General features: G+C 42.5%; 1 protein-coding gene across 1 annotated transcript in view; it reads left to right on the top strand.

Moving 5' to 3' along the window:
* stk40 (serine/threonine kinase 40) overlaps positions 1-14,321 on the top strand; it is a 74,290-nt gene that overhangs the window by 46,694 nt on the left and 13,275 nt on the right. Inside the window, exon 11 of the mRNA XM_061820956.1 lies at positions 10,700-10,794. Coding sequence (XP_061676940.1) covers positions 10,700-10,794 — 95 coding nt within the window. The remainder of the gene's footprint in view (positions 1-10,699; positions 10,795-14,321) is intronic.

Genomic DNA, 14,321 nt, shown 5'->3' with positions numbered 1-14,321 from the left:
GGTGATGCTGTCTTCCAGGTTTACTTTCCTTTCAAATCTTGTTGTGTCAGGGTGCAGGTAAAACTTTGTCTTGCATTATTCCAGGTTGATACTTGCAAGTCTCACATTTCAAGTTTAGTTTTTAAGTTTGAAGTAAAATGGGGCTTTTAGGTGAGGAATAGAGCTTCCTTCTCTCACGGAGCCAGAAAATACTTTAGATGAGTAATATTTTTTCCATCACTTGATTATGGTGATGTACTGTATATGCATTCATCACACATGTCTATGTTCACTGGATACTGGGTTACTGGGAGCGCCTTTCGGTCTTTTGGCATGCTCTCTGCATATTTTGCGCCACTAAGGATGTAAATAGCGTTTAAAGTGCATGTTTTGGCTCCCTAATCACCTCCCTAGCGCGGCATTCCTGGCATCTTCCACCTGGAGGAGGGATGACCTAGGACTTGCTGGAGAGACTGCGTCTCTCGGCTGGCCTCGGGATCAACCCCCAGGAAGAACAGCACAAAGTAATTGGTAAAAGGGAGGTCTCGGCGACCTGACCTCCGATAAGCGAAAGGAAATAGATCGATGGATGGACAGATTTGGATCCTGGAGAATATAATTTTTTTACGCAAAAGTTTTTTTGAATCGTGGAGAACATTGCTCATCTTTGTAGCTTTCAATCTGGAGCAAAAAGATGAACTCCCCATTAAAAAAAATAAAAGCATTAGGATAAATGTGTCTGCTAACCATCTGCTCCTGTGGCAAGGAGGGCATCCTGTCAAATTTGTCAATGGGAGCTCTTGTTTGGTGTGTTGATGACCCGTCACCAGGTGAACAATGAGACGTGTCTGCGTGTGTGTTTAGCCAACTGGTTTGAACAGGACGAGCTTGTTGGTTGGCACGCATGTACGTATTTGACATAGTTGTTGATGTATTTCTTCAGTCTGCTATCCCATTAAAAAGAGCAGCTGTGTTTTCTCACAAAATGGGATTTTGATTTCCTGTTCTTTGATTGCTAATATTCAGAACATTCCAGATAAGTTGGAGCCTGAAAAGCATTTCACTTGAACTTCCATTTAGAATTGAAATGATGCTTGAGGTTGATGATGATTGCTTTCTTGTGCAGGACTTATCACAGTATTTTTTTTTAAACACCAATATATAAAGTTTATCCTGCACAGTGAATCTCAAAATTCATTTCTTTTTACTAACCTTTCTTCTCTTCCATTTCATGGTTCATTCTGAAAGACGTGAGGCTGTCAGCATTCAATAGCCTACCGACTGCAATTTTTCTATAGACATCTTTCTTTCCTTTATGCAAGGCTCACCAATTGTCACTGCAGCAGCATTGCAAAATTGCTGCCTGCCAACAGGTTTTTCTGTTCCTGATTGGAGTTCAAAACCATTTTGAGTGTTATTGTGGAGGGGTGTAGCGTCTACAGCGTAGCAGGAGTAGACAACACCAACTTAATTCGCTCCAATCAAAGCGGCTTCTCTCATTCCCTTTAAAGGTGCCACAATGACAATCTTGTCTGAGACATCTCTGCTCAGAAGAGGACGATGCCTAATCCCTGTAATCCATGCATTTTCATTGCTTCTTGGGTGGTATGGCAACACAGTATTGGTGGGCACCCTTATTAAATACAGAATGAGCTGGTGAAAACTGCTAGCAACGTAAATGTATCTGTAAACCATTTTAGCCAGTCCCATACCCGATTGTTCATGTGCCCGTTCATGCTGTTGCTGCTTGCTGGCAAATGGGATAATTTATAAATCCATCCATCCATTTTCTTAGCCGCTTATCCTCACAAGGGTCGCGGGTAGTGCTGGAGCCTATCCAAGCTGTCAACGGGCAGGAGGCGGGGTACACCCTGAACAGGTTGCTAGCCAATCGCAGGGCACATAGAGACAAACATTCACACTCACAATCACACCTAGGGGCAATTTAGAGTTTCCAATTAATGTTGCTTGTTTTTGGGTTGTGGGAGGAAACCCACGGCAGCACGGGGAGAACATGCAAACGCTACACAGGCGAGGCAGGGATAAAACCCGGGTCCTAAGAAATGTGAGGCCAACGCTTTACCAGCTTGATCCACCGTGCCACCTAATTTATAAATACATCAGGTAAATAAAATCATAAATCTTTTGGTGGCACAGTGGACAACTGGTTAGTACATGTGCCTCACACTTTTGATCCACTGGTGTGGAGTTTGCCTGTTTTTCCCCTGCCTACGTGTTTTTTATCCAGGTACCTTCCACATCCCAAAAACATGCTGGGTGTATTTTGATTGAAGACTTTGTTTGTTTTTTTATGTGCCTTGCCATATGTCCTGCTAAACATTTTCTATAGAACATTTCTAAAGAATTTCTAAAGAACTATCGAACTTTACGATCCAAGTCCTATAGAATTTCTGTAAAAAATATATTGTTCTGCAGAAATTCTATAGAAAATCACAGCAAAAGTAACTATGGAATGAGTTGTACTGTAAAAATTCTATAGAGTTCTATAGAATTCCTATTAAAAAATTTTTTATCAGGGCATGCTGCCGACCAGTTCGGGGTGTATTCTGCCTCTCTCCTAAAAATAGCTGGGATAGGCTCCAGCGGTACGGAGAAGAATGAATAATAATAATAATAATGCGTTCAATTGATTGATAGCCCCAATAATTGAGACGTTACGACACCCGATATCAAAGGGAATCTGTATTGTAATGGCTAATACTTCTTAAAATAAAACCATTAGCTTCTACTTTGGCAGTACAGCATTCGTGTCAGAGCTGTGCTTGTCCAGCTTCTGATGTACGGTCACTTTACAATGAAGTACTGGCAAACTCATTTACGTACACTTACCAATCACAGACCACAACTACTCTGTGAAATGTGACACAGTCTTTGACGTAGGTACTGCCGATATCTCAGTTTGTTTTACGTGATGCCCCCAGTGAACACAATAAGCGATGAAAATGAAAGGAGGTATTTATACTACAGCACGCTCTCTTTCTCACTCTTTACCAAGCAGCAGGCAAGCTGGCACCCCCAAAAAACAGAGTTTCTACACGCCCGTCATCTCTATTCTGATTTGTTTTTTGCAAGCTAATTCCTTTCGCTCCTCCATGTTCTTATCACATGGTGGCTCATCCACCACATGTTCACAAGAGCAGAACTCTGTCATATCTGGTCTCAGCACTGATGATAGTGAGGAAATACTGTATCAATTACACATCCAGACGCAAGAAGCCCACTATCGTCATCGTGAGGAAACTTGGCATCAAGAGAAAGTCTAGCACCTGTCCATCTGCGACAATCGTAGCCCCAACCCACGCTCTCGTGTCGACTGTTATGGCTTAAACAGAGTGAATGTGAGGCTGGACCTGTAGGTACGTGGGAGGTTTCGATGGAGAATGTGCTGGAAATTGACTCTGACCTTGTTCATCCTATTCCAAAGCATATTGGCAGCCGACAGCTGTCATATTCATGTCCAGAAAAGGTAGCAGTGCCTGTCTGGAGATTCCATTAATTTTTTTCTGTTGTCTTCATGATGGGGAGTTTGTTTGATTCGGTTGAAAAGAGGTTTTGGCTGAGCAGTTATTCTGTTCCCTTTTTAACAGGGGTCCTCAAACCTTTTCGGTCCAGAGTACGAGGTAAACATTTTTTCAATGCCCCCGCTCAGTTTCGTGTTTACCGCTAAATGCCGTAGGTCCATAATTCTTAAAGTGTGGAACCACAAGTGATATGCAGGCTGTACAGGGGGGAAAAAAATAACTGCCATAGTCCTGTTCAGTTTTATTTAACTTTTAAGTACAACGCTGAATTGTGAAACTAAACTTTAATCTATTAGAATATCTTTTATTTAGATTAATTTGTATTTAGCTTGTATGTGCAGTATAGTTAAATGGATGCATCTCAAATCTCAAAAGGTTTGATTTAATCTGATTTGTTCAGCTCCTTTTCCGGTAAATTCTGTTCAAATTCCGATTTGCATTGCCTGCGTAGGTTTCCTCATCAGCGGTTTCATGCGGATGAAAGGAGCACTCCGGATGTAGTGTCATAAAAATTATTTCAAACAAATGACAGCCTGTGATGTGGGAAAGGCCCCTCGTCTATCATCCAGCAATCGGGGAGATCCCAGAAACATGAAAAAAGACATTCAGTCAGTGTAGTGTTTATTTTAAATCGTTTTTCTTTTGTCCTTTAATCATGTCTCGTCTGGGCGTTTGGTTTGCATTTCCACCTGTTGACGTTAACTCTTACCCTTGTCTTCACCAAATATGACAATGTGCTTTAAGAGCAGTTTGGTTTTGAACATTTATTCAGGCCTAATTTTTATTTTTGGCTTTTAAAGTGCAGTAGATATGAATATTTTTTTTAAACAGAAACAAAATCACAGTTAGCCAGAACAATCCGCAACAATTCCCCTTCTGATTACCTGGGTAGTCTGGCGAAGACCTCCACGCGTACCACATACTCTACTGACAACTGCCAGCGATGATTTAATTGCTGTTTACTCTTTGCGTGATAATAACATGACGAGTGAAACGCGAGACGCGGCAACAAACCCCAACCTGCAATTCTGAAATGTCTATTTTTGTGTTCCGCCATGGCCAGGATCCACTTGAGAAGTGGTCATTAAATGCTTCAGGAGTCATTCACGACTGGCCTCTCTTGCCCACTGTAGCGATGGCCCTGTTGGAATGAGGCTGGCACAGACACGTGTGCTAAACACCCCAGGCAGGGTGTCATTCTTGTGGGCTGGTCTGGGTGGAGTTCCACTGACTGTACTTAAAACCAACCATGACTCCCCCTGTGGTGCCAAGAATTTCCACGTCTGGACCAAACCACTGGTTAATGTGAATTCCTTTGGGTTTGGGCTTGGGCGCAGTCCCATTCAGGTTTCTGGTTTGGTTTGTTGCTTCACATTTGTGTGTGTGTGTGTGTGTGTGTGTGTGTGTGTGTGTGTGTGTGGTGGGGGGGCTTTGACATGAAAAGCCTACAGGAAGTCTGTTCTTAGAATACTGTATGTTCTTGTTTGGAATTACTGTATTGTGCAGCATCCAAATGTGAATTGTTGTCCGTCTGTTCTTGTAGTGTACTAATTATGTCAGCACTTGGGTTTCTGAAATTTGGAATAAGGCTTCACATGCTTTGGGTTCCTCAGATATGCTTCATCTATTTTTTTTTTTTCAACGCAGTACAGCGGCCTCTAAACCTTTTTTGCACCATGGACTGTTTTCAAATGAGACATATTATGATGAATAGGCATAGAAAACAAAAGAGTAAAAATACAACTCACCATTGTGGTCAACATAGTTGTAATTCGTACATGCGTCTCTTCAACAAACCAGCCAGTCTCATGTTGCGTTCCAGACTTTAACAAGTTGGCAGATAGGACATCGTAATTATATATATTTCTCTTTCACTGTTTAAATTTCACTTGTGCTTTTATTATACTTGCTGGCGGTCTCACCTTTATTCAAATATTTCTACACGCTTGTAGCATCCATAATGCCATATACACTGATGTCAGTGTTGTAAAGCGATACAAGTCTCGGATGTTGGGGTGTGCTGTAGCCAAACACCTTCCAAGTTCTGCTTAGCACAAAGTTGTCGTCTGTTTCACTTGATGTCGTTGGCCTCGTTACCGGCTGCCCGTCCTTTGGTTAGACATTGATTGGTCCTAAAATCTGCACTATTATTCCACATCAAATAAGGTAATAAATACAAATGATACATTGCAAGAATGTTTTTTGTTTTTGCTACTAAACCCTTTCTTACAGTAACCCACTCACTCACATTTGAAAAATGTAAGGGTGTGGTCAGTCAAACCCGCAGATATAAGGATACGGGTGTGGTCCACCAGTCATGCCCGCAGATATAAAGTTGCGGGTGTGATTAGGGATGGAATCTCAAAACCTTAAAATAACTTACTGAGTTGTTATACCCGAGTATGTAGTTGTTACCTAATACCATAATCAGAATTTATTGACACTGCACAGACTGAGACAGACATTTTTAAAGTGGTCAATGGAAATTCAATTGCAAAACTAAGTATTCATGTAATCAAATCATTTTATTTCATCATGATGTATTGTTATAATCTATCATAATTTACGGCACTATCTTTTGTCAATCCATTGATGAAAGCTAGTAGTAGATGATCTATATCTTCCTAAAGCATGGAGAGGGGAAAATTTTCAACTTCAAGATAACGCGGTACCACGGGGGAAAAGCTCCGTTCACATTTAGATATATGGACGGACTAGTCTAACATTAGAACTTGAATCAAATCTGAGTCAATCACAATCTCATACTTAGTATATAGAATATAGAATATACTGAAACATTACCTGTGTTATATCCAATAAATATTTTCAATGTAACTCAGGGCACCCAGCCAATCGCAGTTCTTAGTCACATGACATCACATACTAAGAAAGCATAAATGGATTGGCCGGCTGTTTGGTTATGACCTGAAGTAACCCTGTATGGTGGCACAGATGGTGACTTGTGCTTGGTGGCACAGATGATGAATTTTAGACAGTGAATTGTAGCCAGTTGAATTGTTAACACTGAAAAGTTACACTGAAATACAACTATTGAACATGTGATCCTTTTTTCTGTGGCATTTCAAATTACTTCCATACAGCTGAATCAAGTGACGAGGTGGATGATGATGAGGTGGATGAACATGCGCTTTCCGCCTAACTTCCGTACATGCTCAGTACGATTAACTTGCATTTCCTGTTTCCCGGTGAATACTGTTTGTTTAGGATCAAACTTGTATTTGTTACCAACGTCTATGAAATAAACATGTAAACTAATGTCAAGACTACACAAAATAAGCGACATCTTTTAAATTTAAATAAATGCACGTAAAATAAATTTTACGTGCTTGATTTTTCGTGCTCAACTGTGCAGATTTGCGAGTGCAATGGGGCGCGAGCGTGATCGGGCCCGTGAAATGTGAGTGACTGGTAACCTGAACATTTGTTCATTCATCTTTTGTTCTGCTAATCCTCACTATGGTCGCAGGCATGCTGATATGGGGAGAACATGGAAACTTCACAAAGGCGGGGCTGGGATTTGAACCCCGGTTCTCAGAATTATGAGACAGATGTGCTAACTAATAATCCGCCAAGAGGAAACGGTACAGAAGAGACCCTCTTCCCTGCCCACAGTACCTAGCAAAACACGTACATAAGGAATAGATTCGTGCATGGCAGTAAACAGTTGGATTCCAGTTGTCGTATATACAGTAAAAAAGTAAAGCGACGTGTTAGTGTTCATACAGTGCACAATTTTTCAGTGGCTTTCAACAGTATTTAATGTAATTTTTTAGGACTAAAACCTTTGCCTTTTTCTTGATTAAAAACTTACATCGACTCCACTACTGAATCGCAATGATTTAAGAAGCACTGGTCTAATACCAAGAATACCTTCAGAGCTGATAAGGAACGCTAATAAGTGCTGTAACTTGCCACTTGTGATAAGGCAGCACATGCTTTGGGTTCCTCAGATATGCTTTGTTTATATTCTGGCGCTGCTGTAGTAAAATCCAATGCCCGCCACGATCACACTCTGCTATCAGTCATCCCACTTGTTGAAAAAACATACAGTATGAGTAATAAAAAAACGTGATGCATAAAAGAATTTGGTTCAGCAGTGATGCTTTCCAGAGTGACGCACGTTTGACCTCTGCCTTTGAGCGTTCACATGGTTTGGCTGCAAAATGGAGCAGTGGCCGAGATGTTTGACAGGCTAGCATTTTCCTCCAGATAATGATTGGGGGAAGAAAGTGTGGCAAAAACCTGACAAACGCATGATTATTTTTTTCCCTGGAAGTGACGCACGCTGTCTTGTACTGAAACAACACAGATAAAGAAGCCGTTTCAGAAGTCGCAACATTACGGAGATAGCATCTCTTCCTCCCCTAATTGGGTTTAGACACCGAATCGTTTCGGCCTTGAACACTTTCAACTTCATGATATGCATGCCTTCAGTTTTGCTTATCCTCACTAGGGTCACGGGCGTGCTGGAGTCTGCTGGAGCCAATCTTCAGGCGGGAACTGGTTGCAATTGCAGGGCACTTGGAAAAGACTGTTTTGGGGGTGTGAAAGGAAACCGGAGTGCCCGGAGAAAAGGCAGGCACGAGGAGAACATGCAAACTCCACACAGGCGGGACCAGAATTTGAACCTGGATCCTCAGAACTGTAAGACAGATGCTCTAACCGGTCGCCCCACCGTGCTGCAAAACTAACTCCAAATAAAATATTAGCTAAAAAGAAACTTGGTTTCTAACAATTTTCACTTGTGTCAAGCAAAACCTTGGAGAAATTGGATATTGTAATCAGAAAAGAAACTTACGCCACTGACAATATTCCCCCCCCCCCACAAGCTTATTTCAATTAAAATTTGTCCTGAAAGAAAAAACAAAAAACATTTTTCAGATGATGAGTTGTATGTAAAGTGCAATGTGATTTGTTTTGAATCTAAAAACATATTCTTGGTAATTTTGTTGCATTGTGCAACCACTAGAATGTTTCTGAAAAATATGTTTATACAGCTGGAAGCAAAGCGTCAATCGTGTTTACCCCCCAGCCGAGTTTATTGTTCCCCATACACACTTGCGTGTGTCATCTTTTTAAGTCACACACATTAAATCCAAGACTTCGAGAGCCTCCAGCGGTTTGTTTTCTCCTCGGCCACGTCCTGGCGTGAACTTGCTTGCCCGCTAGGACGCCAGCACAAACATCGGCTGCTGTAGCAAACGTGAACCAATTGTATTTCTGTGTGACAGAACCGCGAGTCACCCAGATCTAAAAATGCAGAGAGGATAATGAGTTTGGTCGTTAGCAAAACAACAGTTTTTCCTGCTTGACGCATTGTTCCGAATCTGCGTACCCCAAGTTCACCCATTTCCAGACGTCATTTCTACCCTGCTTTTGTCCAAGCAGTATAGTTGAGTTCCATTCAGTTTGGTACGGTACATGTTTCAGAGTGGAAAGAATTCTGTTCAAAGTCTCCCACTTTTCAGGACGCAGTTGGTTGCCAAAGTATGAGATATAGGCGGATTTTATTCAGAATACTGCAGAAAAGTTCGTTCAAAAGGTGAAGCTGATTCATTACACACACAGTGAAATAATTCATGATTAAAAAACAAAAACATAAAGTCGGGATCATATGAAAATAGAATTAGTTCATGAAAATAATAATTTTAATTTAATAATTTAGGGTTGGCATGGTGGCGCCACTTGTTAGTGTTGGCCTCACAGTTCTGAGGTCCCAGGTTTACTCCCAGACCCGCCTGTCTGGAGTTTGCATGTTCTCCCTGTGCCTGCGTGGGTTTCCCCTGGGCACTCCAGTTTCCTCCCACATCCCAAAACATGCAACATTAATTGGACACTCTAAATTGCCCCTAGGTGTGATTGTGAGTGTGGCTGGTTGTCTCCATTTGCCCTGCGATTGACTGGCAACCAGTTCAGGGTGGACCCCGCCTCCTGGCTCTGATAGTCCCCAGCATTCCCGCAACCTTTGTGAGGATAAGCAACATATATAATAAAGTCCAACTTTTTGAATGGATTTACTGATGTGGTAGAAGTAGTCAGGGGTGGCTTTGTGCATCCGCTGTGCATTCACATTCCAGATACAGAGGGGTAAACATCTGTTGCTATGGAGATACTGTCCACAAAAAGTTGTTTTTCTGGTTATCGCTTTTTAAAGGAAAAGTCACAAAAAATGTATCATAAAAGTTGCTGAATTCCGAAGAAGATGTTAACAACAATTAATGTGATTTATTGTATTGCCACGTCCACCAATCCACCAGCTGTGCCAGAGTCTATCAACAGACAGTGAATCAGTAACAAACAACAGCTCGCCGCCAGCTCCCCACAGTTGCTAATGAGTGCCGGTCCTGGTGTTGGCCCGCTCCACGAAACTACCAAGTTTGCAACAGTCCTTGGGCGTATCCCTAAACTTGGTGTTCTAGTAACACAACCTAACTTGAAATAGGCGTTGACTGTCCCCACGTCTCCCATTTCTGTAGTGTCCTCAGGGGGTGGCGAACCCTTATTTTTGTGGGGTGGGGGGGCTAACCTGCATGGATAAGTGTTGCCAGTTGGTGAGGAAATGCTGTGTGGTGATCCAAAAAGGGAGAGACACTCAGCAGACAGATGTTGCACAGGCTTCCGGGTTTCAAGAGGTGGGCTCTCTGTCATTGTTGTTGTTGTGCTGTCAGTTAGTTTCATGTGGAGAGTAAAGATACATGACTCGCTTGTGGCCCCTCATCTCATTATTTAGCTCACCTTCACACCAGTATATTTCTTTCTACTATAGGATGTTTTATTTGTTCATTTACAATTACAATCCAGTGCAACAGCATGTTTCTTTATTTAAAAAGAAAAACAATAGTGTTGTTCTTTTGGGGGCTGCAGAAGCGCAATGTCATTTCCATTCATTTTAATGGACAAAATTGATTTGATATGCAAGTAAAAACACTTACGAGCCCGGTCACACAACGACTTACACACGTATGTCAAGTTGGAACTGAACCAGCTAGTTGGGATTGCAGCTTTGTAAACTCTTATTTCCCATCAGCCTCGAACGTGGAATGCAATAAACCGCTCGGCTTCTAACGTCCGCTGCAAAGTGGTCAATACATTGGTGCACTTTGAAGTTGTTGGATTTGATTTCCCATTGGAACACCAGCATAATCCTCATGTTTCAGGCCTTGGGGTCCTCGAGTGTGAGAAGGACGTCCGCCGTGCGGAGGCGATCCAGCCACAGCTGCACGGATGGAATGTCAACTTCTGCGAGTCGATGGTAAAAACTTTTTCACTAGTCCTTCAAGTGTGTAATTCCATGCATGTCATATCATCTGAGGGTGTCGGGCTATGTTAGGGCTTTCTGTGGAAGATCTTATCCAACTGCGGTCACGCCACACCAAGCACTCTTTTTGGTTTTTTTCTCCAACGAGAGGCTTGAGCAGAAAACTGACTGTTGGTGACGTGCCCATCAATGCTGTCAAGTGTACAGCAGTGGTGGCCCACAGTTCTGAGGTCCTCAGTTCAAAGCCAACTTTCCTGCGGGGAGTTGTCATGTTGTCCCCTCGTCTGTGTCGGTTTTGTCTGAGTCCTTCATTTTCTTCCAAGATTTGAAAAACTGCATTGTCAGTTCTTTGAAGACTCTTACCGTAATTCCCGGCCTCCAGAGCACACCTGGTTATAAGCCTCGGTCCACAGAAAGCGTTTAACGCTAGCGCGGGGCTAGCGTTATCGCGGGGCGCTGTCGTTAAACTTTTTGTATACCAAGGCTTATAAGCATGTGTGCTAATGCTAGCGCCGTACTAACGCTAGTGCCGCATCACCGCATAAACCGAAGGATTGAAAGCGTGTGAAAAAAGTTGCGTCTTGTAGGCTGGAAATTACCGTAATTGGCTGTAGTTGTATATGATTGTTTGCCTACATTAGGCATGCAATTGGCTGGTGACCATTCCAATGTCCACCCACCTCTCGACCAAAGTCAGCTGGGAAAGGTGCCAGCAGCACACCCACAACCCTAGTGAGGATAAGTGATTCAGATTATGGATGGATGGATGGATGGATGGATGGATGGATGGGTGATAAGGATACCACACATTACAATATAACTCTCTCTTCTTCTTTTCCTTTCGGCTTGTCCCGTTAGGGGTCGCCACACCGTGTCATCTTTTTCCATCTTAGCCTATCCACCAAGTCTCCTTCTCCCCTTTCCTACCAGAAGACACACCAAATACTCTCCTGCCTATCTCTTTAATTACCTTGGCTGTCGTTGTCCAGTCTTCCGGGAGGTTCTGCTGTCCATCGAGAGCCTGTCTCACCTCTTTCCGGAAGGCCGCACAACATTCTTCCTTTCTAAGCTTCCACCACATGGCTCTCTGCTCTACCTTTGTCTTCTTAATCTTCCTACCCACCACCAGAGTCATCCTACACACTACCATCCTATGCTGTCGAGCTACACTCTCCCCTTCAGATTACATCGTCTGCACAAAATATAATCCACCTGGGTGCGTCTACCTCCGCTCTAGTTTCTTCCAGAAGTTCTTTTTCAACTCTAGGTCACATCCTACCTGTGGGGCATAGCCTCTAACCACATTATACATAACACCCTCAATTTCAAATTTTAGTCTCATCACTCGATCTGATACTCTTTCCACCTCCAAGACATTCTTAGCCAGCTCTTCCTTTAAAATAACCCCTACTCCATTTCTCTTCCCATCTACTCCGTGGTAGAATAATTTAAACCCTGCTCCCAAACTTCTAGCCTTACTACCTTTCCACCTGCTCTCTTGGATGCACAATATATCAACTTTTCTCCTAATCATCATGTCAACCAACTCCTGAGCTTTTCCTGTATGGGATTCTTTAGATGAACACTCATATTTGTTTGGCACAGTTTTTACGCCGGATGCCCTTCTTACGCAACTCTGCATTTATCCGGGCTTGGGACCAGCCTACAGATTGCACTGGTTTGTGCCCCCATTGGGCTGGATTATTACAATATAACTCAACATTTGTTTATAATTCAGACAGTAATGGAATTATCAAATTCAATGGATCACTTTATGTTGCAATTAAGGAAATGAGCTTACAAAGTATATACAGATAGATCCATGTCCAACCCACACACTGAGGCATCAATGTATGTACAGGGTCTACGGTTTGATCCGTTTTTCTTGTGCAAACCAGTTTCCTCTGTGCTTCTGAGAAGTGGCAGTAAAACAGGCCAAAGTCCAAATGCCAGGGGGGAAGACACAATGTGCATAGCTGTGGAGGTTTACCATCTTTTGATCTATAAGGTCACATGATTCGGTGAAACATACTAAAAATTGACCTTCACTCTGTTATAGATATTTTACTTGTGATCATCTGCTGGTTTAAACTACTCTGGGTTTCAGTTAGCGTCTTACTTGTGACTGCTTTAATTTTATATGGGGAAAAATAGTGTGGTGAAGTGTTTCATTGGTGTCATACAGCTCTTGAAAATTCTGCCTCTCAAGGTAATTATAGACAAACAAAAATGTGACTAAAACACACACAACATGGGTGGCCAATAGGGCATCCAGGTTTCAATCTAGTTTGGGTGCAGCCACCCTATGCCAGTCCTCAGATCCGTGCATGGCATACCGTCTCCATGCAAGCACCCTGACATGGCAACAGGCGATAACAAGCGAGGTGGATACGAAGCTCCAGCAGAGCGAGGAGAGGGATAGGGAGGGAGGCTTGTGTCCACCTCCAGCCTGCCGTCACAGGAGGCCCGATGAATGTGAAGTAAGCTCTCATTGTGCCTGTAAAAACCATTTCATTTTCGTTTATACTCCGACTGCCAAAGGCATGTTTTATAAATCTCGGAGTATCCCATTTGAGCAGTGACTATGACTCCCCGCTACACTGAAGGACATCGATCATCTCTCTAGCCCACCACTGACATCCCCAGTGAACCAAACAGAATTCTCCATTTCATTTGACTGAAGCATACTTTGGGCTGATTAAGAGCAGACCAGGAAATCACATCAGAAAAAGGTGAACTGAGAAATCCTGTTATGGGCCAGGACATTTTCCTTGTCTTTTGCAAAGCTAATTTGCTGGGTCGGCTTTGCATGGTGAAGTCAGAGAAAGAGAGGAAAATGGATATTTCTTACAGGCATTGTAGAAGCAGCTACAGTCTGGGACCTTGGTAGAGATTTGGGAAAAAAACAAAAACACACCAAAATCCCAAGAAATTGAATGTTGACCAGTGTCCTGGAATGCATTGTGTTGAACTTTACAAGCTCCACTGAGAATCTCTGTGTATCAAAGTGGAATATTTAATGAACTCACTGCTGGATTTATCAAAAAAAAAAAAAAAAAAGACATTTCCAAGACAGACTCAATAGTTTTTGACACTCAAGGTTATTATTTTTTTTTGGGGGGGGGGGGAATCTTGCAAATGGTGACATGTAAAATATTCATCATTACTGGTTTGCACAAAATACAGCGATGTCCCAACTCTGCTTCGGCTGTCTCTGAAGCAGAAATAAAATGGAGCACTTTTTACAGGTGGTGTGAAAGGAGCTATGCTCAGGGACCTGATCGAGAAAAATAGGTCACATCAAAATCAGATGTAATCAAAAGAATATACTTTAATATCGTGCTTGCCGTACAGCATCCCTGATGCACAGGCAGAGTCTTACCTGAGAATCTGAGAAATTGCCAGGTAGGCTTCACGCGGAAAAGTTTTTAGGCACCATGAAAGGGGTAATGCTCAGTGACTATCCGAAAAGACATTTTTACTTTTCTGTGGAAAAAAACAAACTTTCCTGGATTTGATTT

This window comes from Syngnathoides biaculeatus, chromosome 5 (assembly GCF_019802595.1).
Source record: "Syngnathoides biaculeatus isolate LvHL_M chromosome 5, ASM1980259v1, whole genome shotgun sequence".
Lineage (NCBI taxonomy): Eukaryota > Metazoa > Chordata > Actinopteri > Syngnathiformes > Syngnathidae > Syngnathoides > Syngnathoides biaculeatus.
Note: the sequence above shows the minus strand (reverse complement) of the source record. Positions and strands in the feature narration are given on the sequence as shown.